At 53.7% G+C, this 25540-nt stretch overlaps 1 protein-coding gene across 1 annotated transcript; it reads right to left on the bottom strand.

Moving 5' to 3' along the window:
- Positions 1-759: 759 nt before the first annotated feature.
- On the bottom strand, positions 760-19586 carry LOC123793738 (vitamin D3 hydroxylase-associated protein). The gene is made up of 15 exons (XM_045799643.2): positions 19134-19586; positions 11684-11797; positions 11307-11456; positions 10845-10978; positions 10081-10287; positions 8820-8860; positions 8274-8398; positions 6939-7064; positions 6113-6210; positions 5690-5789; positions 5318-5361; positions 4667-4706; positions 4140-4248; positions 2537-2682; positions 760-1112 (listed from the first exon to the last, which is right to left on the bottom strand). Exons 1-15 carry the CDS (start codon positions 19395-19397, stop codon positions 984-986), a joined length of 1827 nt encoding a protein of 608 aa, XP_045655599.1. The 5' UTR covers positions 19398-19586; the 3' UTR covers positions 760-983.
- Positions 19587-25540: the final 5954 nt, after the last annotated feature.

Genomic DNA, 25540 nt, shown 5'->3' with positions numbered 1-25540 from the left:
ATGGGGAAGGACCTCAAAAGAGTTCAGATGAAGGGCAGATCACGGGAGAGTTGGAGGGATCAAAGGAGGCTTCCTGAAGGAAGTGGCATTTGATGCAGGGCTTGAAGGACAAAGAAGACAGTAGAGGTGTTCGGGTGGAGGGACAGTGTGACAGAGGGGCAGAGGCAGAAGTGCAAAGTGTGCTTGTGGTGGCAAGAAGGCTCCAGGTTGAGGGGACAGAGGGCGGCTGTGCTGTGGTGGGGCCCTGGAAGAGGAGGCCGTGGGGGATCTTGGGAGCTGCTGAGTGTCAAGCCAAGAAACTGGCGCTTCACAGGCTAAGCACTGGACTGTGAGCTTGGGTCTGGGTCCCTACCTAGGATCTGTTCTGACTGGGTTTCACTGCCTTGGGCCTGCTCTTTGGCACTTTCTCTAGATCACAGTGGGAGCCATGGCAAGTTCTGGATCAGGGAAGTGCCTAGAAGTCACAGGTCACAGAATAGTCAAGTTGACAGGTACCATGGACCTCATCAAATCTAACCCCTTCAATTTGCAGATGAGAAAACTGAAGTCCAGGAAGGGGAAGTAACTTGCACAGCATCACACAGCAAGCCAGTGGCAGAGCCAGGACTTGGACCCTGGTCACCAGCCTCTCTGTTTGGGGCTCTTTCCCCTCTGCTGCATTCTGGGATATCATCTGGGGGACTGAGCTGGAGGAGAGTAGCTGGAGGTAGAAGGCCACCAGGAGGCTACAGCCCCACCTAGACTAGGGATCACAAGGCCGACCGGTCAGAAATGTTTATTGAGCCCTTCACCCTGTGCCCCATCTTGGGCCAATCTGAGGAGTCCATGGATTGAATACCCACACAGAAGGACAACAAAGAAAAGGAATCTGGTGGGCTTCTGGGAGGAGGAAACATGAGGCAGATACCGTATTCACGAGAAGGGGCATCAGGAGCAGACTGGGGTGAGGATGTAGGAAGGACTCCAGGAGAAGGAGTGGCCTATCATTCGGGTCCCCTGTGGTTCCTGGCCAAGGTCTCCACCTCCTTCATGAACCGGAGACACAGCTCCTCCTCCCATGGCAAAGCAACGCACTGCACAGCCACAGGAAGTCCCACGGATCCGTGTACCGCCTGCCCAGAGAGAGGGTGGATGGACTTAGAGGCTGCTTTCTGCTCACAGGCCCCGCACCCCGCCTCCCTCACCACCCATAAGCATTAGTCCAAACATCTCAGCCCCGATCTTTATTAAGGTAGAGAGGTCCTGGATCTCAGAGTCCCAGGCTTCCTCAGCTCTCAGTGAAACCTAGAAAAACTATTCTGACTTTATCTGTCTCTAGTTCTCCAGGGTTAAGATGTAAAACTTGCTCCCTGTGCAGACAGCTGACTGTAATCATGAAATATAAAACCGAGTATCCACCCGATGTTCTCAGCAAAGGAAAGAAGAATGTGCAAGTCCCTGCTCCAGAGCCTCTCATACTTCTGCAGTGAGAGAGGTACCCCAACCTCAAACGCAGACTCAGGAACATGGGGACTGAACCTGAGTCCCTGCCATGAAATCCAAACATACTTTGAGGCATTCAAACATGTTTTAATTGTTTTATGATGATAAGATACAAGCCCTTATCTGTCTTTGTCACTGGAGCCAAGTCAACTGGCTTCAAGTCCTGGCTTCCTCCATTTCAGCAGCCTGTGTGGTGTGGCGGTGGGTCAAGTCTCTTAACCTACGTGTGCCCCCATTTCCACCTTTGTAAAACCTCACAGGGCAGTTGTGGGATTTAATGATTTAATATATATACAGCACTTTTAAACAGCTCCTGGAACAGAGTAAGAGCTCAAGACACATTAGATAGTATCATTATTATTATTTTCTCAGAATTCAGGTCAGCAGTTCCACTGGGTAACTCTAGCACTAAAATCAATTTCCAAAAAAAGTAAGTTACTTAATGTCTGACTCAGACACGTACATACTTTTCAGAGTCAGTCTCTCTCTCCCTCTCTTTCTCTCTGTCACCCAAGACAGGGTTGTTATTTTAGATCATGCATTAAATATGCACATGGGAATATTTCCTTTTGTGAAGCCACCTCTGAATTAGTAACAGTAATTAGTAATAGCTATATACGAAGCCTTATACTGATATCTTCACTGTTTTTCGATTGAACCTTTAGGACAACCCTGCAGGGTAGATATTTTAATTCCTATTTTCCTGGCGAAGAAGCTGAAGCTCAGAGAAGAGCAGTGTCCAGTCCAGTCACCTAGTAAGCTCCTAACCAGGGGCGTTTGCTCCACTCTTCCTGCCTCTGGGATCAACTTTCCCTAAGAAAGTGTCAAGAAGACCAGTGGTTTTGTAAAGTATCCTTCCCGGACAAGGACAGAGGCCGACTTGGAGCTCAGAGGGTGTGTCCTCAGGGATGGGGTTAACTGTGGCGCAAGTAATAAAGGATAAACACTGGGAATGGCTGGCCCCGGCCCACCCCCACTCGCCCAGATGGGGATGGAGGCAAGACTCAGTCCTGGCTTGTGCCCCTGGGGGAGAGGCCTGGAGAGGGAAACTGACCTCCCGCAAACATCTGTCGGAACTATCTCCGTAGTACCCCTTGTAGAAGGCCAGCTCCTCCTCGTCCTGCAGCGTCACAGTGGTGACCGGAACCACGCCAGCGGGGAAGTTCAGGACGTTGTACAGGCTCAAGTAGGAGGAGGCATCTGTGGGAAGATGGAGGCAAGCCCGGCGATCAGCGGCGGACCAGACTCGGGTGGGCAAGAGTGTTGGGTGAGCGCCCCCTCGCGGTCCTTCTCGGAACGGCAGCCCCCCGGGCTTTCAATATGGCCCGTTTGGGGCCGGGAATCCACCTGACAAGGGCCTCCTGCTCTCCCCACGGCGGAGGGAAGGGGAGAATGGACGCTATGGAAGCCTTACTCAGCGCCAGGCACTGTGCTGGCCTCTCTCCATTGCTGATTCCTGGAGTCCTCTCCACCCCTGTGACTTGACCATTCCCCGTGCACAATGAGGAAACCGGGGTGGCTGACAGGTTAGCTGGTTTCTCACAGACCACACAGCCGATGATGGCTGAGGCACACAGGGCAACCCTGACTTCAAAGGCAGCTTCTCTGCAGCAGCCGCCTGTTTGTAGGGAGTGAGTGACAAGGAAGGGGCGGTGGTGTCAGCAGAGGACATCGGTGCAGGTGCAGGGCCAGGTGTGGGGTGTGTCTTTGGGCAGCCACTGCGGGGGGACCCAGGGAAGAGGAGTCAGGCTTGGGGTGGGTTTTCATTCTGCACTGATAACACCTCTGAGGCGTGTGCCTGTGCTGGGCAGGGGCCCCAGGAATGCCCCAGAAACAGCCTTGCACCCAGGCTTCATTGCGGCGGGGCTGGGCCAAAGCCACTTTTTGAAGTGGAGCAGCAGGAAGCCCGTTAAGAGTGAATGCAGATGCTAAGTGAAAGAAGCCAGACACAAAGGCCTCCTTCCTTCTGATTCCGTTTATATGAAATTCTAGAAAACGCAAAACTATAGTGACAGAAAGCAGATCAGCGGTTGTTTGCAGGTTGCAAGGGCAGGGTGAACTGCAAAGGGCCATCAGGGAAATTTAGTGGATGGTAAAAATAGTCTATATTTTTATTACGATGGTAATTATACAGCTATATGCATTTGTTAAAATTTATCAAATTACACTCTGAAAATTGATGGGTTTCATTGCGTATGAATTATATTTCAGTAAAGTTCTTTTTTTTTCCTTTCTTTCTTTTTTTTCTTCTTTAAGTAAGCTCTACGCCCAACAGGGGGGCTTGAACTCATGACCCTGAGATCCAGAGTCGCATGCTCTACTGACTGAGCCAGTCAGGTGCCCCTCAATAAAATTCATTTTAAAAGTGAATGGAAAGTGGGAGTGTCTGGTAGCAGGTACAGGGTTTCCTTTCAAGATAATGGAAATATTCTGGAATTAGATAGTGATAGTGATTGCATGGCATTCTAAATATACTCAAAACCACTGATTCGTACACTTTAAAACGGTGAATTTATGTTATCTGAATTTTACCTCAATTTAAGACATTTTTTAAAAATAGTGAATGGTGACAGAGGTCAAGGCCACAGACGCTGTGGCAGAACTCTGAAGATCTGGACTCTGGGGCTCAAGCCCACCAGGACCCCGGTTCCTCTCACCTAATGCCGTGATAGAATAGCCCGTGTGGAAGGCAGGGGCCAGAGCAGGCGTCAGCAGCACGTCCAGGTCCAAGGACCTCCACTGGGCTATGAACTCTTGCTGATATTCCTGTAGGGACAGTTAGGGGTGGGGGGGGAAGACCAGCAGAGGTCACTGTTTGCAGGACAAGGTCAGGTGCTACCAAGCCCAGTGGCATTAAACATCAGGAAGAATTCCCAGGCTGTGAGATGCACACTAAGATGGGGGGGGGGGGCCTTCCCAGGGGCTGAGGCAAAGGAATGGAAAGGGAGTCTCAGGTTGCAATTATTTGGGACCAACACATCATCCTGGTCCCAAAGAGATGGACTAAATTAACCTCCCAGGTCACCAAGAGTCCCCGTCTAGGTGTAGCCAGGCCTCCCTTGCAGGCCAGGACAGAGCTCTGCTCCCCCCCACCCCCAACCCCGTCTGGCCACTCCTGTCACCACCCAGGTCTCTGCTGCCCCTGCTCCAGTAGTCCCTTGAGGTCTCTTCAGGCACATATCACCTGCACTGCTGTGTGTTTTTCCCACAGTTTCTTGGGAGTCCTGGGGGAATAAATAAGACACGGAAGTCCAAAGGTCAGCATGGGAGGACCCCTTTTTATGCGTTACAACCAAGAGCTAGGGCCTAGTCTCCATGCAGGCTGCAAATCAGCTGATGGGCTGGGAATGACCCTGTGTCTTGATGGCCCAAAACACCTTGCCTGTCCAGTGCTCCCAACAGTCCACACCCTCTGGTCAATGCCCCACCACCACTGCCACCAGCCACAGGGACTCACAGGCTCCGCCCCAAACCACAGGTTCTTCCCCTAGCCTGTGAGGCCCCCAGCCAGCCCCAATGCCAACCTTAACCCCAACCCAAACCCAAACCCAGTCTCAACTCAGGCCCAACCTTTACCCCAGCCTAAGCGAATTCTAGCCTGAACTCAGCTGAACTCCAAATCAAACCCCAGCCCCAAAGTATCCCCAATCTCAACCCCACTCAAAAGCCTACATTTTAACCAGTGTCAGACATGACCCTAAAAACCTAGTTAGATCCCGAAGTCTAAATAGCCCTCACTCCCAGTGGATGCCAAGTCTAGCCACATGGCCCTTGCTTGATTCCCCCCACCCCATGGAAGGTGCTTTGAGCTTTGCCTGAGGAGACTAGCACTCACCCCACTCCACGAAACTTTTCCAGCTTCTGGCTAGCTCGGGGGTCCTAGAGATGGAGAGAGAGGGAGAGACCCATTCAGAAGCCACAGGGCAACACCAGCCTGCCCAGAACTGGGGTCCAGGAAAAGCAACTCTGCTCAGCACACTGACACGGAGGCTTCTACTCCTCTGCAAGCCTTTAGCCCCCTCTAGGCCCCCACCCCCTCTCTAAAACCCCTTCCTCTTTCTGATGCACCCCTCTCTCCAAAAAGACCCCCTCTTTTGGCCCCCATCAGCCCTTTCCGAGCCCCCACTACTCTCTGGGCCCCATTCTGAGTCCTTCTCCTCTCTGGGCTTCTCCCCTCTGGCACGCCGCCCCCTGGGCCTGAACTCACTATGTACTTCAGGATACAGGCCAGGAAACCCTTGAGTGCGTCCGGCAGGCGGAGCATGTCGGTCATTTTCTTTATGCAAGGGTCCACAATGTCCCCCTCACTGAGGAACCACAGACACGTTTCCGGTCGGTTACAGCATTTCAGCCATCAACTAGCTCTCATACCCACCCAACTGTCCCGCTCCAGAGGGAGGCCATGGAAGGAGGTGAGACCCAAAGAAACACTTCAGTTCCCACCAGCACCACCCCTGGAACACCTACATCCTGAAGACGGAGCCTGGGTTGCTGACCTGCTGTTTAAGGTCACACAATTAACCAGAGGCATCCGAACAGCCCAGACCCACACAGCCCCTTCCTAGGGCTCAGGTCACCACCAGCCGCATCCCCAAGCCCATGCCCTACATCCGAGTCCTGACAAACGTACAGCTTCTCCAGAAGGGTGGTCCCTCCATCGGCAAACACACCTCCCAAAAACAGGTATTGGACAGCGTACTCTATCCGGGGGATGGAGAAGGGGATGACCTGGGAGACAGAGGCTAGTCAGGGCCTGGAGTGCCTCCCACCCCGCCCGGGGTTCTCTGCATCCCTCAGGATTTAAAGAGAGGATAGCACATCACCACTCATCTCCACACACCTGAGCCCCTCTGCTGCCATGCCACCCCTCACCCACATGGAGATGCCATGGTGTTCGAGCAGCCCCCACTTCCTGCCTGCTTCCCTGTGATCCTGCCCCGGGCATGTGCTTCACATAGGTGAGCTCATTTCATCTTCACAGCCACCCTGTCTGGTAGAAAACTGAGGCTCAGGGGGCTTAAGGGACTGGCCCAAGATTACATGGGTACATGTGTCACCAACCAGCAATTCTCAGAGGGGAGGCAGGACCAGGACAAGCCATTGGATGTGGGAGGCAGGGACTGGGGGGTGGGAAGGAAGGTGATTTTTGAGGACAGAGATCTCCTCACAGCCACTTGATGGAGGCAACAGAAACCCAAGCTGTAGGAATTATAGGAGTGAGTCCCTGAGTCCTCACCCCTGAAGGGGGAAGCTGCAAAATCTTGATGCCATCCTCACAGGGCAGGCTCACCCTGCCCTCACCTGCAGCCCATCAGTTTTCTCCAGGAAGCTTAAGGGAAACACAGTGATGTTGACAGCTCAGACTCAGATGTAACTTCCTTTCTCTCCAAGAATGGCCCAGCCCAGCATCCTCACTAGTCTGGCTTCCCTCGCCATCCAGGGCTAAGCAAATTTACCTGATGTCCTGCCTCCTGGAGCAGCCTGGAGGTGAGCCTCATGGCCCTGGCCATGCTAGGAGTTGGCTGGGTGAAGCCATCTGATTCACAGTAGCCAATTCGAAGGGGCTGGTTATTGGAGTATACCTGTGGGCAAGAGGGGCTGGGTAGAGCTCTCAGAGGAGACTGGGCCTCTTCAAGAGCCAGACCCGGACCTTGGGCCACAGCTGTCTTCAACCCAGGGGAATCTACAGAAACTCCCCAGACCCCCTCGGAGCCTCTCTATATACTTTCCAGGCTCTAGGTCCTCTGGAGAAACCCCTAAAAGAGCAAATGGATGGGACATGTTTGGGTGGATGAAGTGGATAGGTAGCTAGATGGTAGATAGATTCATGAATGAGTGAGTGGGCATGTGTATGAGATGGTGAATGAGTGGATGGGCAGAGGGTTGAATGGATAGGTGGGTGTGTTGAAGAATGGATGGTTGGAATTGAGTGGGGGAGGCAGGTAAGTAAGTAGATGAATAGACACAAAGACCTTTAAGATAAAAAACAGCCAGGAGAGGATGGAGATGGAGAAGTTAGTAGAAGCAAATAATGGATGACAGAAAATGATTGCAGGTTGATTGTATTAGGATGTGTGTAGAGATCAGATGAGTGGACATCGACTGAATGGTAGACAGGACTCTCCCTACGGAGAGGGTTCCAGAGCAGATGGGGCTGGGTTCAAAGCCCAACTCTGCCAGTTACCAGCTATGTGATCATAGGCAAGTCACTGCATTTCCCCTCAGTTTCCTTGCCTGTGAACGAGAAGCACGATGTTCATTCTATAGACTGAGCATTAGGATGAACTACGAAGAGCCTGCACATAGTAGGTGCAATAAATGCTGTTGAATAAACTAATGAATAAACAAAGCCTGCCGGAGCTGGCAGGGCCTGGAGCAATCTTCTGGTCCAACAACCTCTTTATTCTACCACTGGGGAGACTGGGGCCTAGAAAGACATGTGACTTGGCCAAGGTTACCTAGAGCACTGGAAGCCCAGCTTAACCAGATACCAGACTCTCTAAACCATACCTGCTGAGTGTTATGTCTGTGTGTGTGTTGGGTACGTGACGATGGAGTCCCTCTCTGGGGCAGTATTAGCTATGGCTCCAAGTAGCCGAGACGCCCACAGCAGCTGGGGTCCAGCAGGGATGGGAGGTGAATGTGACTGAACACGTGGGCTTCTTGGTCACTGCACCTTGGGCCCGGAAAGGCGGTCTTCACAGAAGATCATTGGATGGAAGACATGTCAATGAGGAAAGAAAGGAGGGGGAGGTGGGAGCCCTCCAGGCCGGCTCCCCAACCCAGCTCACCTCCTCTCTGAAGGGCATGAAAGGCACAGTGGGGTCCAGTCGGTGCATGTCTTCACTTAGCAGGGCTCGCATACACAGCACCAGGCTCTCCACATCCCGGGCCATGGGGCCAGCCACGGTAGTCACTGAACAGAAAGGAGGCAGATTCCGCTCATCCTTTCTGCTCTGGGGACCCCCACTGCCTGGCCTCGGAGGGTGGGGCCCGGGACCGCGATCAGGGTCAAAGGGTCCTGGGGCCAACCTGGGTCAGGGATTGAAGACAGGTAGAGTTGGCACACCAGCCAAAGCAGCTCTGGGGCCTGACAGGAGAATCTCAGCTGGGGCCGTACATCAAGAGACAAGTAGGAGAGATTAAAGCTAGATAGTAGGAAGCACTTCTCCCTGGACTGGGGAGGGGCCAGGTGGGAGCCATGCTGTCCCTTCAGATTGCTCTATCACCCGTTGGGCTAATCTGTCTGAGATAGGGCCTGGGGGAAATGTCCTTGGAAGGAAGGCTGACAGGTTATCTTTGAATGGTGTGGCCACAAGAACAGACAAGGAGCTTACCTGTTTTCTGGCCCTTGATAGCAGAAGAGATTCCAGAGGAGCTGCAAAACCCCACCCACCCAGAGCCCAGCTCAGCACGTGAAGGGACCCACCTGAGTGCCGAGGCTTTCGTAGCCAGCCAAGCACTCCCCCAGGACCCAGCACCTAGGAAGAGGAGCTGTTTCAACCCTGACCCCTAGTGCCCACAGCATTAAGTCTGATCTCTCTGACTGCCTTCAAGGCTCTGGAGTATCACCTCCTTCCACAGCATCCCCTTCAAGCCCTTCCACACACATCTATTTACTCCAGGCAAAGTAATCGGCTCACAGTTTACAGCCTTCTAGACTCTATGCCATCTCTGCATATCCATCCTTCAAAGCCAAGCTCAGATTCTGCCTCTTCCAGGAAGCCTTCCCTTCCCTTGCCCTGCCTCTGAAAGTTTAAAGTCTAGGCTTTTAATAAATCTCTGTTGAAGAAAAATGTCAGCTTCCTCCTGTGAATTCCCTTTCTTAGAGCCCCATCACTTTCTGACTCAGCCATTTGCATGTCTAATAGCACAACAGGGGCAGGGACTGGGTCTGAGAGAGTTCTGTGTGCCCAGCACAGGGGCCACCACAGTGTAGGTACTCAGGGTGGGGCTGCAAGATGGGCAGATGAAGGAACAGAGGCAGGTACGGGTGAATAGATGATGGCCACATGAGTGGGTGGATGGGGAGATAAACGGATGAGTGAATGGATGAACGAATGGAAGGAAGAATGTGCATAAATTTTTCAAGGGCTGGGTATTTGTCCTTTTGTTTACCAATATATCCCAAGTTCCTGGTACAGTGTCAGTCACAGAGTAAACACTCAATAACTATCTGTTAGATAAATTAAATGGAGGATGAATAGTGAAATTGATTGATGGATAGAGACTGGGATGATGACTGCATAGGTGGATGAATGGACAAAGGATGGATAGATGGAAAAATGGATGGACCGATGAGTGACTAAGGGAACAGGTAGGTAGCTGGGTAGATGCAAAGCTGAATGAATTAACGAACAAATGAATTCATGAATGAGTGGAAGGTCTTTCCTACTGCCACCTATACCAGACATGGTGTGTTGATCTGCGGCTGAAGCAGGAGTTATTTGAAGCCCTCCTACCTTTAGCCACTTCCCCTAGTACTGAGATGAGTGGACAAGAGTTGATGTGCCAAGCAGTCCCCTCTATTCCCCCAGACCTCTATTCCCCCAGGCTGGGTTGAGCCTACCCCTCCCCCCTATCATCAGCACCAAGTACCTGAGGCGGTATCCTGTGGTCCGGAAGCCGCAGATACCACAAAAGGTGGCTGGTATGCGGATGCTGCCAGCAGTGTCAGTCCCCATGCCCAGGATGGAACCCCTTTGTGCCAACATGGCTCCCTCACCCCCTGAGGAGCCCCCAGGAGTCTTCTTTAAGTTCAGAGGGTTCAGGGTCTGTCCATAGATGGGGTTGCTGCACTGAAAGCTGACGGAAGCAGAAGAAAAGGGGCTGGGAGGTGCAAGTTGAACTGGGGAAACGTCCCTCCCCATGTAGAGACTGACCCCCTCAGGAGTCAACCCCAGGCCCTCTTTGGCTCCCAAGCTCCTCCCCAGGGCTGAGTCCTCCTAGTCTCCCTTAAGGCTGAGGTGAGGGCCACTGCCACAAGGAAGACCAAGAGTGGACACCAACCACAACTCCTAACTTTAGGACAGGAGCCCCCTGTGAGAATTGGGAACAGGTTCCTCACAAAAGTAGGTATGCTAAATGCTGAGGGAGAGGAGAGGAAAGCTGGGATGAACACAGAGACCAAACTCTTGAGAACCTCAGAACCTGAGGGCCTGTAGAGACTATGAAGTCCACCCACACATTTTGAAATGAGGAAACCAAGGCTCAGAGGGCAGAAAAGACTTGCCCAAGAACCTCGGTCCTCACAGCCTGCTTGACTGGCCCCCACCTGACCCTCTGCCCTGAATCAGCACTTCAAGTTGCCATCAGTCCTGGGCCCAACCCCAAACCCAGCCCCGCCCACCCACTTCAGAGACCTGAGCAGTGTCTGGGGGATGTTGGTCTTAACGAAGGGAATAGCTCCCTGAGCCTTGAGCACTTTCACAATGACCCCGTCCTTGGCTGCTGGCTTCTCCAGGAACTGGGCCAGGCCACACGTAGAGTCATGGCCCTGCAAGGAAGTGACGTTAACTCCAGCCCACAGGGGTCAGGATGCAACCACCCAGTGGACAGAATCTCCTCCTCACGGTGCTCCCACTCCCCACACAATGTCACGGCCTCTGGGACACGCGCTGCACCCTTAGGAGGATTCACGAGTGGCAGAGGAACATGGCGGGCCACAGCCAGACTACCGGGCTCAGATCCCAGCTGGCCACGTTCTAGTGCATCCCGGATTACGTAACTCGCCCAACGTCACACACTCAGATGCTCACAGGCTCAGTGACGTAAGGGCACACACACATACGTGTACGCATGTGAACGTCCACCTCGCGGCCCACCTTGCAGTCATAGACGTCCTTGAGGCTGACGGGGACCCCATAGAGGAGGCCTCTCTCAGCCTTCTTGAGCTTCTTCAGCGCCTGCAGTTGCTCCTCACACTCGCCCAGGAAATCCGTCAGGCAGTTTACCTCCTTATGTACCTTCAGTGCCTGAGCGGCATTGAGGGAGACCACGTAAGAGGCTCAGGCTGAGGCCAGACATGGGGCACTCAGTCACCCACCAGCCTGACCCAGAGCAGAATAGAAATGACAGATGACTGTGGCGTGCGTCCCCTCCCAAGCCAGCTATTGCACCATGATGTTACACCTGCCCCCGGCCTCCTGTGAGGAGGACCCCCAGATGATAGCCCCCACCCCACTCCTGACCCGACCCCCACCTCCTCCAAGTAGCTACAGAGGACGCCCTCCAGACTGAGCTCTTCATCCTGCAGCTTCTGGGCCAGCCTCTCCAGGGGCAGCTCCAGGACGGCCCTGGGGTCCAGGGATGGCTCCTGTGGGGATGGGAGGGCAGAGCTCGATGACCGATTCGCTCCAGTCCACTTGCACACACTCAACGTCACATCCCCACACGCCCCTGGATGCACAGTTGCACACGCATCCGTGTGCTCAGCACATGCTCCTGGACTCGTCCTTAGCATGAACAACATTCCCTGATCGGCCTCCAGATTGGCATGAAAGCCCTACAGGGCAGATAGATGTTCCCTCTGTCTCTGCCTCCCCAGTGCCCAGCCTGAGGCTTGGCACAGAGGAGGGCCTGCCCCCTCATGTTGCTGCCCAGAGGGACACAACGGCAGTGGGAGTGACTCTATCTGCACATTTTGGGACTCAGGGGTTATGGAAGTGAAGTTCATCTCTGTATGGTTTGCCTTCAGGGGGGATCCCCGACATCCCAACTTTCCTTCCTATGCAGCCTTCCCACTCCTGGTGATCTGACCGGGGGAAGGGCAAGATCCAGCCTGGGGGGGCAGGAGAGCTGGGACCCAGCCTTGTCTGCACACGCTACTGGTCAGCTGGGTAACCCAGGGTGGATCCCTTCCTCCCATGGCCATCGTCTCTCCAAAAAACAAAGGACTAGAAGCCAATCATGAGTCACCCAGCTGCTCTGAGCCCAGTCCTTCAGGGTATGACGGGAGGCCTGACACCAGCCCCTCAGGACTCTTGTCAGAGGCAAGCGGGGGACATGACAAGGGCCTAGCACACAGCAGGCACTCAGGAAGGTGAAGCTGTCTTCCTTTGTCCTTCTGGGCCCCAGCTGACACCCTGGTGCCTGCAAGCCTGAGTGGGGGCTGGGTGGGAAGACAGCATGATGGGCCTTTCTTGGTCTTGGAGGGGAGGGTTGCCAGACAAGGGAATTTCCCTGGGAGGTTAGGGGTTCTGAGGCTTCTTGGTTGTTAAATCTCTTGGATTTTTCTTAATCCCCCTCTTGCTGTCCTTAGTAGCATCTGACTCTTAGACACTTTCCTTCTGGAAACTCTCTATGCCCTCAAATCTCCTGGCTTCCTCCTGTCCCAGACAGTCCTTCTCAACCTCCTGTGCCCCTCCTCCCTCCTGTAAATAAATGTCGGTGCTCCTCAGGACTTGGCCTCCTCTCTGCCTACCTGCCCGCCCGCCTTGGGTGACCTCAGCCACCAGACATGTCCCAAGGATGCCCAGATTTCCCTTGATCTACGGTCCAGGCCTATTTCCTGCCACACCTCAGACCCATTTACTGACCCACATATCCACGGACACCCCAGGACTGACTGTCTGTCAAACCTGCTCTTCTTCAAGAAATTCCTAGTCGAGGACACTCTTGTCACCACAGCAATAATCCTCAGAAACACCCTGGATCACTTCTTTGCATCCCAGCTCTGCTGATAGTCACGAGAGTTTATCTCAATCACCTGGAAGATGTGCCCTAACACTTGCTAATTTGCAGGCAACGTCCCGAGCATTTTACGTATAATAGCTCGTATCACTCCTTATGTCTTGAGGAGGTAGGGCGGATTATCTTCTCATTTTACAGTAGGAAAAGACACTGAGGCACGGAGAGCCGTTTGCCCAAAGACACACAGCTCAGGAAGTGCCAGGGCCTGGATCCACACCGGGTCGTCTGGCCCCAGCGACCAGCCTCTTACTCACCTTATCACTGAGAGGTGGTTTCGCCTCCTTCATATCTCCCGTCTCTGACTCTCCAGACTCCTTCTTGCCTAGAATCTTCTCTGTCTCTCAGTTTTCTCAACAGCTCCCTCACTGGCTTCCCTGCCTCGAGTCTCTCCCCCTCCAGCTCAGCCTCTTCACTACAGCCTCGGTGATCCTTTTCAGACAAAACCCATAGGTCCCAAGTGCCCTCGGGAGAGAGCTGCAAAACCATTCTCCTCAGTGTGGTTTTCAGGGCTTTCACCATAAACATATAACCTGTGTTCATGTATAGACGTGATGCACATTTACTGAGTACATACTGTGTGGCTGGGAACCATGTTAAGCACTTCGCCTGAGCATTAAATCCTGTGGAAAACCCTTGGATAGGTGCTTTTATTATCAATATTTCCACTTCACCAATAAGGGCAACTGGGACACAGAGAGACTAACTTCCTGGCCGAAAGTCATAAAAGTGGAGAGACTTAAACCTAGGTTGTCTATACCCTCACCTCTGCCCTCAAAATGGCTCTTGGGAGGGAAACTTTTTTGACGAAGCACTTCCTGGGTGCCAGCACTGTACTAGGCCCTTTCGCTGCCTGGGTCCCAGCAGGCCCATTTCATCAGCCTTCTCTTTGTCCGTCCCCCCCACCCCATATTCCGCTGGTCTAGCCACACTGCCCAACCCTTGGACTTGCTGTGCCATTTTGCCATCTTAGTGCCCGAGCTTGGAACTCCGCCACTTGTATGCCACAAGGACTTTCAGAAGGGCCCAGACATGGATCCCTCTTGAATAAGGTAGGCATTTGACTAGAATGCACCTCGATGGCTGCATTGTGGCTAAAATGAAATCCGTCTGAGTCACTTAGCAAAAAGCCACTCCCACAAGTGCCCCACCACCCCCAGCTGCCCTAGCCCGTGCCATAGGACTCTGCCCTCTCTTCACAGTCCAGCAGGTAAAAGGTCTCCTGCCCCCAGGAGCCCGGCAGGCCCGATCCGCCGGCTGTGCGGCGAGCGGAGCGGCGGGCCGAGGTGAGGGCACGGGCTCCTGGGCTCCACCCGAGCCCCAGCACCGGACTCAGCCTGCCGCCGCTCCGCCACCCGGGCCCCTCGGGGCGCCGCCGGGCATTCAGGGCTGGAGAACGGGCAGGCCCCCCCAGCCCAGCAGGGACACTCTAGGCACAGCCACTGATTCCCTCAATGAGCCAGCCTGTGCTCGCCCCTTGCCCTGCTCCCCCCAGCCCTAAGGAGCCCCAGTAGGACCCTCCAGGGACCATCCCAGCACAGGCTGACCCCCAGGCACCCACCGAGACTGCATGTCAGCCCCTGATTCCTACATATCTACCTGGAGAGATGACACCCCTCCCGGCAAGTGCCCAGTGCCCATCTGGACCCCGGAGGCTACTGCTCCCCTGCAGTTGTCCTCACGTGGCCACTTGTAAAAATGGGAGCCTCTCAGGGAGCTGGGGAGAGGTGGGGAGAGCAGGCAGAGGGAGCTAATGAGGGCCACCGGAGGCAAATGCTGGGGCTGCTCCTCGGCCAGCATGGCAGGTGCTCCAGTGACTTGGCGGGACGGGCGGGGCTTCCCAGGGCGCAGCAATACACCCACCAACCCGGTCGAGTGTCCCTTCCATAACGGAACAAATTCATCGAAACTCACTAAACCCCCGCCCACCAAGGACAACATTAGTTTTATTTTTACTAAAGTGAGAGCTCTCGGATTGTGCCTGCTGTGTACCGGACACCACTGTAAACATTTATGAACTTACTTGAGTACTGTAATTACAATCATCACCCCATCGCAGAGATGAGGATGTTAAGGCACAAAGGAGTTTTTTAAAATAGATGCGTCAGGGGCACCTGGGTGGCGCAGCCGGTTGGACGACTGACTCTTGGTTTTGGCTCAGGGGGTGATCTCAGGGTCATGAGATCCAGTGCCAGGCTCTGAGCTCAGCACCGAGTCTGCTTGTGACTCTCTCTCCCTCTGCCCTCTCCCTCTGCATCTCCCCACTGCGTGCTTTCTCTCAAATAAGTACATAAATACATACATCTTTAAAATAAATAAATAAATGAAATGAAAAGTGTGCATCAGAGTCAGGATTCAAACACGACAGCCCAGCCTTCTCTCAACTACCACACTCCTAACTGTCCTATTATGCAACTTCCCAGGAGGCCTGTAAGATTGAGATAGCCGTAATATTTTTTTAAGATTTATTTATTTGAGCCAGAGAGAGAGAGCCGGGGAGAGGGGCAAAGGGAGAGGGACTCTCAAGCAGACTCCATGCCAAGTGCAGAGCCCAACACAGGGCTCGATTTCACAACCCTGAGATTGTGACCTGAGCCAAGACCAAGAAGAGCTGGAGACTTAACCAACTGAATCATCCCGATGCCCCGAGATTGCTGTAATTTATTAGGATATTCTAAACATTTTATTTATTTATTTATTTATTTGACAGAGGGGGGGCAGGGAGCGCGCACAACAGGAGGAGTGGCAGGCAGAGGGAAAGAGAGAAGCAGACTCCCCACTGAGCAGGGAGCCTGACATGGGGCTCAGTCCCAGGACCCCGGAATCATGACCTGAGCCAAAGGCAGATGCTCAACCGACTGAGCCACCCAGGCGTCCCTTATGATGACATTCTAATAACAATGTTTATGACTTAGTTGACAACAGAGATGTTTCATTATACAGAATCTAGCATTAGAACAGCTAGAGGATTGTTGAGTATAATTGCTACAGGTTTGGCAGAAGCCACGCGAGGACTCAATCCAAGGAGCAACATCAATGACGTCAACAGAAAGTCTCTATTTAACAAGACTGCAAGTCACCTAATGACTCTCAGTTTATTGGGAGAGCTCTGAAAGATAGGGAAATCTTCCACAGATGTGAGTCGCACCAAAAGATCCCCACAGGTTTTCCACAAATTAACAAATCACTGGGAAATTATTAGGAAAAGTTGATGAAAGAACGGAGCCTCAACTTATATCACTTTCAAGTCGTTTTAACATATGCTTTGGTTTGGAACAAATCCCCCTCCCACCAAGTCCCACGGCTCCACGGCCATCTGGCCTTCTCCACACTCAACTAGGGCTACCTCCTATCCTGGTTTAAAAATCAAAGAAGGGGGTGCCTGGGTGGCGCAGTCGTTAAGCGTCTGCCTTCGGCTCAGGGCGTGATCCCGGTGTTCTGGGATCAAGCCCCACATCAGGCTCCTCCGCTGGGAGCCTGCTTCTTCCTCTCCCACTCTCCCTGCTTGTGTTCCCTCTCTCGCTGGCTGCCTCTGTCAAAAAAAAAAAAAAAAACCTTTAATAAAAAAAAATAATAAAAATAAAAATAAATAAATAAATAAATAAATAAATAAATAAAAATCAAAGGATATATTTTAAAGTTGTTAGTGAATTGATGTGTTATTAATATTTCCAAAGCGGTTGTGAAATATGTTTAATATCGTAAGAACCTTTAACCCTCAGGGGAGCTAATGTCCCCCTGAAGTGACCAGAGCTTCCTAGCCAGCAGCCTTCAGCCATGAGCAGCTTGTCCATTTATCCCAGCAGACTGTATTATTTTCTATGTGCTCTACAGAAACACTGCCTTATCTCAGGCTTTTCTCTCTCCGGTACTGCCTTTCCTCTTCCTTCCTCCTTTTGGAAAACTCCTACACGTCCTGTAAGGCTCAGGTCCTACTCTCCTCGAAGACTTCCCCACCCAAACCTCTCCAGATGGACCAAAGCCCTTCCTGCCGGGCCCGGAGCTCCGCAGGCATTTGGCCCTCGCCCCTCTCAGCTGAGCTGCCTCCTGCCACAGTTTGCCTGGCTCTGTTCCCACCAAGCTACACTCAGACCAGGAGCATCTTTAAGGCAGGTCGAAGTCAGATGTCAGATTCATCTTGATTATGAATCTGTCCCCAGGGTCCAGTAAAAGGCAAGACCCAAAGGAGCCCTCTGTAAGATTTTGCTAGGCTGAACTGAATTCGATTTGTTTGAACAAACCCTGCCAGGGTTTGACCTACATTTCAGCCTCCTACCTCCCTGGGACATAAAGCTGGACACCTGAGGCCTTGAGGGTATCCTTGGCCAGAGGGGAGGATGGACCTGTGTCTCCTTGTTGGGGAGAGAATAAGGTACTAAGAACCAAGAGGTCTGTAGCCTTGTGGGGAAGCTGGGGACACTAGGGGCGACCTCACCCCAAACCCCTTCCACTCCTCCAGGCAACCAGACACACACACCCCCACCAGGTACCCAGCCCAAGAGCTCTAGCGGACGCCCACACACATGCCAAGCAGATGCCGAGACCAACACAGAAGCGGATGTCCTCACACATCAGACACGGCCCACACAGGTACGTGCTCAACCAAACATTCAGACCCAGACCAGCCACACATATCCAGATGTACGCACTCTCATCGGTAACACAACACATACACACCCAGCCAGGCACACACACCACACACCCATGGCCAAACACAAGCAGCACCCAGCCAGGCACACCACTCCACCAGCACACGATTAAAAGCCAGCAGGGGGCACCCACGAGCAGGTTCTGGTGTGAGCATTAAAGGAACCCACATAGACCACCGTGCGCGCGTGCACACACACACACACACACACACACACACACGCACACACGGGAATCCTCTCCATCACACTGATTCGCCAGAGCAACCCCATCAGCCCAGATTTCCTGTGCACCAACCAGGGAGGGGCAGCTGCTCTCTGGGGGCAGATTGATTTATCCAACTAATTAGCCCCAATTAATATTAATACACATTCTCAGGAACTGCAGCAGCTCGGGCAGAGAAGCTGCCCCTTGGGGCCATCAATCACCATCCAGGGGACGGCAGAGGACACTCAGGAACTCCAGAGCATGGGGACAGCACCTCAGGCACTATCCCCAACCCCCACTCCTAGGGCTCCCAGCGAGTCTGCCACCGTCAACCACAGTTGGGGACCCTAAGATACCATGAGTCCACCCCCGTAGGGCAGTTGGGGAGCCCAGGAAGGGGCTGTCACGTCTTCCAGGCTCTACAGCAGACCCCACACACAATGGAAGGTGGGCTGCCTCTCCTTCCCACCCTGCTCTCTGCTACTCTAGGCAGATTCTGCTGTGACACCCACAGCTCAGTCCCTTCACCTTCAAGTCCCAGCCCAGCCACGATGACTGCCCCTGTGCCTTGAAATGTCCCCACCTAAGCAGTCAAAATCCCCGTTAAGACACATGGCTTCCTGGGAGGACCCGATCTCCAGTGGCCACCCTGTGTTTTGCACCCGTCAGCTGCTCTCAAACATTTGCAGAGCCCGGGGACGGGGAGACAGGAGGGGGAACGTGTAGACCAGGGTTCCTGTGTCAGTGGGGTGTGGGGGTCCTCAGGGGCTGAAGGAGACCTGGAAGAAGACCTCCTGCCTCCAATCGCTTCCATCGGTTTATCTTATTTCAACAAAAAGCTCAAACACCCACTACGTTACTAAGTCATGTGCAGGCATGGGGTGAACAAAGAAAACCCACGGCCCCCAATCTCAATGGGCTCGAAGTACCTGGATGGAGGAGGAACTAATGGCAATGCCAAAAGACAGCATGGGGAGAGCTGGGAGTGGGGGACTCCCCCCTGCCCCAGGCTCATGGTCTTCTGAAGGGGATGGGGCAGTGGTCCTGAGGTGGGATCCACCTATTGGAATGGAGAGCTGGGGGGGCCTCCAGGATAGGTGTCCACTCACCAGCTGCCGGAGACGCTGTGCCAGGGCCTCCATCTGCTGCAGTGCCACCACCCTACGCTTCTGTGCCCTGGGGATCTTGTTCCGTGCTGGAGCATGCCGCCAGCAGAGCAGGGCAGCCCCCAGCAGGGCCAGCAGGAGCAGCACCAGCAGCCAAGCTACCCCAGGCATCAGGGAACCTGTGCGGATACAGCAACTGCTTCCTCGATTGCGCTGCCTGCTCGCCGGCCAGCTATATGCTCGAGCAGCCTCCCTCAGCTGGCGCATCAAAGGGCAGAAGCCACATGACCCTGCACAGGGTAGAATCCAAACTCCTCCCACCTAGTTCTTATCCCTACCTGGACTTTCTGGGGACAAAAGCCCTCGTGCTTCAGGCAATGCAGAGGAAGAGGCTTGGGCAGAGACAAGCCTGGAGAGGAGCCCAAGCCTGCAGGTGGGCAGGTGACCAGGCTCTGATGGGACCTCCTCACACCCTTCTCCCTCATCCCGCCCCTCAAACACCCCACCAGAATCCCGGTCTGACCCGTGGCAGTTCCTAATGGAGTTGTCCCTGGGGTTTCCCATTTCTTCCAGGGGAATCGCCAAACCCCTGAACACGGTTCACAGGCTATATAGAGGTGGACTGAACAGGTTCACTCTGGAGGGTGTCTGGGGCCCAGGCAGAGAAGAAAGCAGGGGCCCTGGGGGGAGCGGGCAGGGTTCTGAACCCATCAGCCCCAGGGGAGATGATACCAGGAAGTGAGGACCGAGGCAGGCAGGCAGAGCCCTCACCCCTACCTCTGTTACCCTCGCTGGGCTCTCATTCAACTGTAACACAAGGCCACATTGTGATCCTGGGATTCCAGCCTCCCCAGTCGATTGGTCCTCCCTTCCAGACTCATCTCCCATCTTCTCATTGTTCCAGGAGCTCCCTATAGGCAGGGGGAGCAGTGGAGAAGAGTACGAGGCTGGGGAGGTAAGGCGGTGCGAGTGGCTTCCTGGAGGAGCAGAAACGATGGGAAGATATGGGGCAGCAGAGCAGGAGGGACTGGTTTGGGGGCCCTCTGGCTCTTGCTGGATCTTCTGACCCTGTCCTGTCGCAGAGGGGAGAGAGGAGCAACCCGTCCCAACTGAGGATGGGGACCAGGAGAGTGATGGTTCCACCCTTGAGATGGGGACGTTGGAAGCAGAATTGGTGGAAAGGAGATGTTTGTGGTCGGCAATGTTGAGTCTGAGCACCTGAGGGTTGCCGAGGGCCAGATGTGGAGTTGGCGATTGACCTGTTGGTCACGACTCAAAGGGAAACCCCGAGGTCATCCACCTTCTAATACTCTGTGTCCTCATCAACGGGTCCCTGGAACTAGCCCCCCTCATTGATAAACTCCCCAGGTCCTTCCTCCTCTTTTTTGGACCATTTCCTTCCCCCATACCAAGGCCTCCCTCGCTGAACCCTGGCCCTCCCCTGATGGCTCAGCTCTCCCAGGCCATCTGGCATCCACACCCCTTACAATACCCTAAATCTTGCTACATCCTTTCTCAAGTTGCACCCCTCCATTAGCACTTTACCCCATTTTATTTCTGCACAGCACTTAACATTAGCTGAAATTATCTTGTTTACCTTTTCCTTACCCCCCCTCCCTAGAAATTAAGTTCCATAAAAGCAAGGACCTTGTCAGCCCTTTTCAAAATGGCCGGCACAGAGCCGGTGCTTGATAATACTTCTTAAATGGAGGAAGGACAGGCGGTTGAGCCCTTCATTCCCACCTTTTCCTCTATGTGTTTCCACGGGCTCCTTCCTAGCAGCATTTAACATGCTTAAGTCTCTCTCATTTAAAAAAAAAAAAAAAAAAAAAGAGGGGGCACCTGGGTGGCTCAGTTGGCTAAGCATCCAACTCTTGATTTCGGCTCAGGTCGTGATCTCAGGGTTGTGAGATTAAACCCCGTGTCAGGCTCCACACTGGACGTGGAGCCTGCCTGGGATTCTCTCTCTCCCTCTCCCTCTGCTTCCCACCCCTTCCCCACTCACTCTCTCAAAAAAACAAAAACAAAAACAAAGCAAGCCTTCAACTGGGTACCTGCTGAGGACCAGGCACCGCGGTGGGTGCTGGACACACAAGAGCAAATCCCACGTACGCGACCCCAAATGGCCTCACCTGCCTAAGACACCCAGGTTTACCACTCCCAAACTATGTGGTGGGAAACTTGGGGCGGGGGCAGCCCAGGCGGGCTGGTAGGCTCAGGACTTGATTATGTGGGTGTCTCTTTTAAGGGTGTGGCAGATCAGATTGCCCTGGTGGGTGGCCTGGAGTGACACACCCCAGGGTCTTTCCTTAGCCCTGATCAATTTATTTATTGGTCTCTTAGATGAAGTTAAAGAGGTCTAGTGCTCAGATTTGTGAATGGACAAGCTGAGGGGCAGAGCAGAAGGGTGGCCAACAGAGCCAGGATCCCAAAGGCTCTCCATAGGCTACAGCCCTGGGATGACCCTAAAAGATGCTGCTTAACAGGGACAAATAGCAGGTATTCTCACCATGTCCTAAACTTCAACGATCACAGCCCCGGGGAGAGGAAGGGAGGGTGGACAGGGGCATGACAGGACATCCTGGGGATACACATCAGCAGAGAAGCACCGTGAACGGAGCTTGCTTCTGTCTCCAGCGTTTGTGGTCACCGAGCCCAGGACCCGGTACCCTGGGATGTTTAGCGCATGTTCTCGGGATGATTGTGTAAATGAGGAAAATATAATAAGTTTGGCTTAGTGGCTTCAAATCTCTGTGCAAGTCTTTGGCCTTGGACAAATTAACAACCGTTTTTAAACTTGTTTCCCCACCTATAACATGGAAATAATAATGCCCATTTTTTTCCAATGGGATAACGGGTTATCAACTCCACGGACTAACAGATGTTGGATTCTATTATTAAGACACGGCCCCTGCTTTGCAGTATGAACAGAGGCACAAAGAAGCCCTTTCCACACAGCCTGCCAGAGGGCAGACTACCCTCGCCTTGGGTAAGTGGGAGGTCTGCAGGTGCGGACGTGAGGAAGGGCAAGTACAGTGAGCAGACAGTGTGGAGATGGGAGTTGTGCACACTGTCCCAAGCACCATCCGAGGGCCACACTAGGATGTGAGCACTCGGGAAGGGGAGGAGACTAGAGCGGTCAGCCGCATGGTCGGGTGAGGCACGGCCTTGTAGGTCAGAGCCAGGATTCTGACTGAACACAAGCGATACTCAAGAGTTCAGGCATGATCAGAATTGTGTTTAGAAAGGTCGCCCAACTCCGATATGAGGGACAGTTGGAGAAGCCCAGTCTGGAGTGGAACGTTCCAAGCAGAGGGGACCAGAATAACACAAAAGCTCTGAAGCGGGGGCCACCAGCTGTAGACGATCCAGAAAGGTGCTCGTGTGGCTGAAGCACAATCAAGGAGGGGAAGAGACTCTAGAGGAGGCTGGAGAGGCGAGCAAGGGTCATGTTCCACAGAGCCTTTAAGACACGAGGAGGAGACTGGGTTTTATTCTGGGTGGGATGGGAAGCCATTAGGTCTTGAGACAAGTGACTCGATCTGATTGACACTTTCAAAGCATCCCTCGGGCAACTGCATGGAAAATGGACTGGGGAACAGGTGCGGATGGAGACAGGGAAGCCCAGTTAGGTTACTGCCTTGTCCAGACGACAGGCAGGTGGCGCGGACTAGAATGCTAGCATAGCAATGGAGACGGAACACAGTGGTTGCTCACTGGCCACAGCGACCACCTCCCCAACCCCTCAGCAGCATTTGCCTCCTTGTCTAACCTTTCCCCAAGCCCTGACCCCCAGGGAGCAGACGTGTGGGGAGTCAGGCTTGGTCGAGCTCCAGCACCGCTGAGCACAGGGCCGGGCAAGGCCATGCTGGGGCTCAAAGGGTGAAGCAGTGAAGCAGTGAAGGGAAGAGGACAGGCACCCTCACCCTACAGCCTTGTGTCTAAGAGCACAAGGATATCAGTGACCAAAGAGAAAACTGGGGCAAGAGAAGGAGAAAAGTAGAGGCAGGTGGAGTGATAGGAGACAAACGGACACAGCAGTTACAAGGGTTCAGGGCAAAATGAAGCAACTCCCTGGCCACCCCCATCTGGATGTCCATGTGGGTTGGGCCCTCTCTGGTCACTGACCGGCCACAGCGACCACCTCCCCCACCTCCCGGCATTTGTCCCTTTGTCTAGCCTTTCCCCAAGCCCTGACGCCCCAGGGAGGAGACGTGTTTGTGTTAATGCCTAACCACCCCCATAAGCCCCGGAGCCTCTCAAGGAGGGAAGTCAGGCTTGGTCGGGCTCCAGCACCGCTGAGCACAGGGCCGGGCAAGCCCATGCTAGGGTTCAAGGGTGAAGCGGTGAAGGGAGGAGGACAGGCACCCCCACCTTACAGCCTTGTGTCTAAGAGCACAAGGATATTGGGGAGCCCGGGTGGCTCAGTCAGTTAAGCATCTGACTCTTGATTTCGGCTCAGGTCATGATCTCAAGGTCCTGGGATCCAGCTCCCCCGCCCCAATTGGGCTCTCTGCTCAGTGGGGAGCCTGCTTGAGGATTCTCTCTCTCTCCCTCTGCCCCACCCCCTGCTCATGCATGCACACTTTCTCTCTAAAATAAGTACTCTTTTTAAGATGTCATTTATTTATGGAGGGGGGAAGCATGAGTGGGGGGAGGGGTAGAGCAAGAGGGAGAAGCAGGCTCCCCACTGAGCAAGGAGCCAGACTCCGGGCTCAATCCCAGGACCCTGGGATCATGACCTGAGCCGAAGGCAGATGCTTAACTGACTGAGCCACCCAGGTGCCCCCCCAATAAATAAATCTAAAAAAAAAAAAAAAAAAAGCACAAAGACATTAGTAACCGAAGAGAGAAATGGGGCAGGAGTAAGAAGCTGGGAGGTGGTGGGTACAGATGATTCTGTGGAATGTTAGGAGGAAAACACCACAGTAGTTACAAGGAATCTGGGCAAAGTTCAATGACCTGGCCATCCCCATCTAGGTGTCCATGATCAGCCCTCGCACCTACCCTGAAACGGGTCCCCCTGAGACAGGGACACCGCTGTCAGACAGTGCAGGGGCCACTGAGCATGTAACCTGGAAGGAAAAGCTCCTCTGAAGGAGTAGGAAGGTCAGAGAGGAGAAGGAAGTCTTGGGAAGGCAGTCTGCCCTGAAAAGAATATGAAGGGAGCCAGGCAGAAGCCAGCGCGTGCCCGACCCGAGGGCTCAGGCTCAGAAGCATCTTCTACAGTAAACAGGGGGGTTAGGGCTGGGGCCAGGGAAGAGTAAGCTCTGCTTAAGGGGGCCAAGAAGCCCCCCATGACAGACTAGTCACCCTCCTACCCGCCAGGCAACGCAGTTCTGTAAGAGGGAGGTTGGCAGACGGGGCAGAGGTGAGACTCTGAGCAGAGACCACTCACTTCCATCCCAACTGTCAATTCCCAAACCACCTCTCTCCCTACTCCTGGGCTATGGCTGTAGCTCAGGCCCCAGGCCCCCTTCCCCAGATTAGGATCATGGAGCAGCCTCCTGGTCCCTCTCCAGGCTGTCCCCCCAGTCTACTCTCTGCTGCAACTGTGTGATCCTTTAAGAGCTCCCCATTGCCCTCAAGACAGGATTCAAGTTCCTGAACTGACCCCCAAAGTCCACCTTGATTTGACCTCCACCTACCCCTCTGCTGCTTCTCCTTTGCCCATTCAATACCTCCGTCTACTGAACTCATCCTGGTCTCTGGGTGTATGGCTCCTTCTTCCTGGGATGTCCTGACTCCCATCTCAGCTTCTGGGAACCGTCTACACTCAACACAGGTCCTCCTCCTTCAGGAAGCCTTCCTAAAACAATCCAATCCTTGGCCGGCCCTGTGAGTGCTCTCTACCAGATCGCCTTGTCTCGTGCTCTCTTTCTGAGGCCTACAGGCCCCCTCCCCCCAACAGCACCACCTCATGGCCAGCACTCCAGACTCCCTGCTGCCTTGTGTAAGGACAAAGATACAGCATCAGGGTCCCTGCAGTCAAGGGCAGCCAGTGTCCTAAGAAAGGCAAACCCACCCACAGATGCCCACCACACAGGACAGACTGGGAAGAGAGCGCCCACCAGGGCTCAGAGGAAGGAGGGAAGGCCTTCTCAAGGAAGAGGGATCTGAGCAGCGCCTCAAAGGATTTCATGGCAGAGGAGCAGAAAGGGCATCCTCGGCAGAGGGAAGGAGCAAAGAAAGAAGAGAAGGGCCATGCCTAGCAAAGCAAGCCTTAGTCTAAGCACAGGGAGTGGGGGAAGGGGAGGCGCTGGGGCTGCAAGACCCACTCTGAGAAGCCCGTGTGGCTCCTGTGGGGGTTGGGAACCAGGAGACTGCCAAGGCCCAAGGCCAGAGTAGGGCCCAAGCCCCAGTGCCCTAACAATGACAGCCAGAAAGTGTACAGACTAGAAACATTTCTT

The sequence above is a fragment of the Ursus americanus genome, chromosome 12 (assembly GCF_024610735.1).
Source record: "Ursus americanus isolate L20-20 chromosome 12, mUrsAme1.1.p, whole genome shotgun sequence".
NCBI classification, from domain to species: Eukaryota; Metazoa; Chordata; class Mammalia; order Carnivora; family Ursidae; genus Ursus; species Ursus americanus.
The sequence above is the reverse complement of the archived record's forward strand: the minus strand, read 5'-3'. Positions and strand labels throughout refer to the sequence as shown.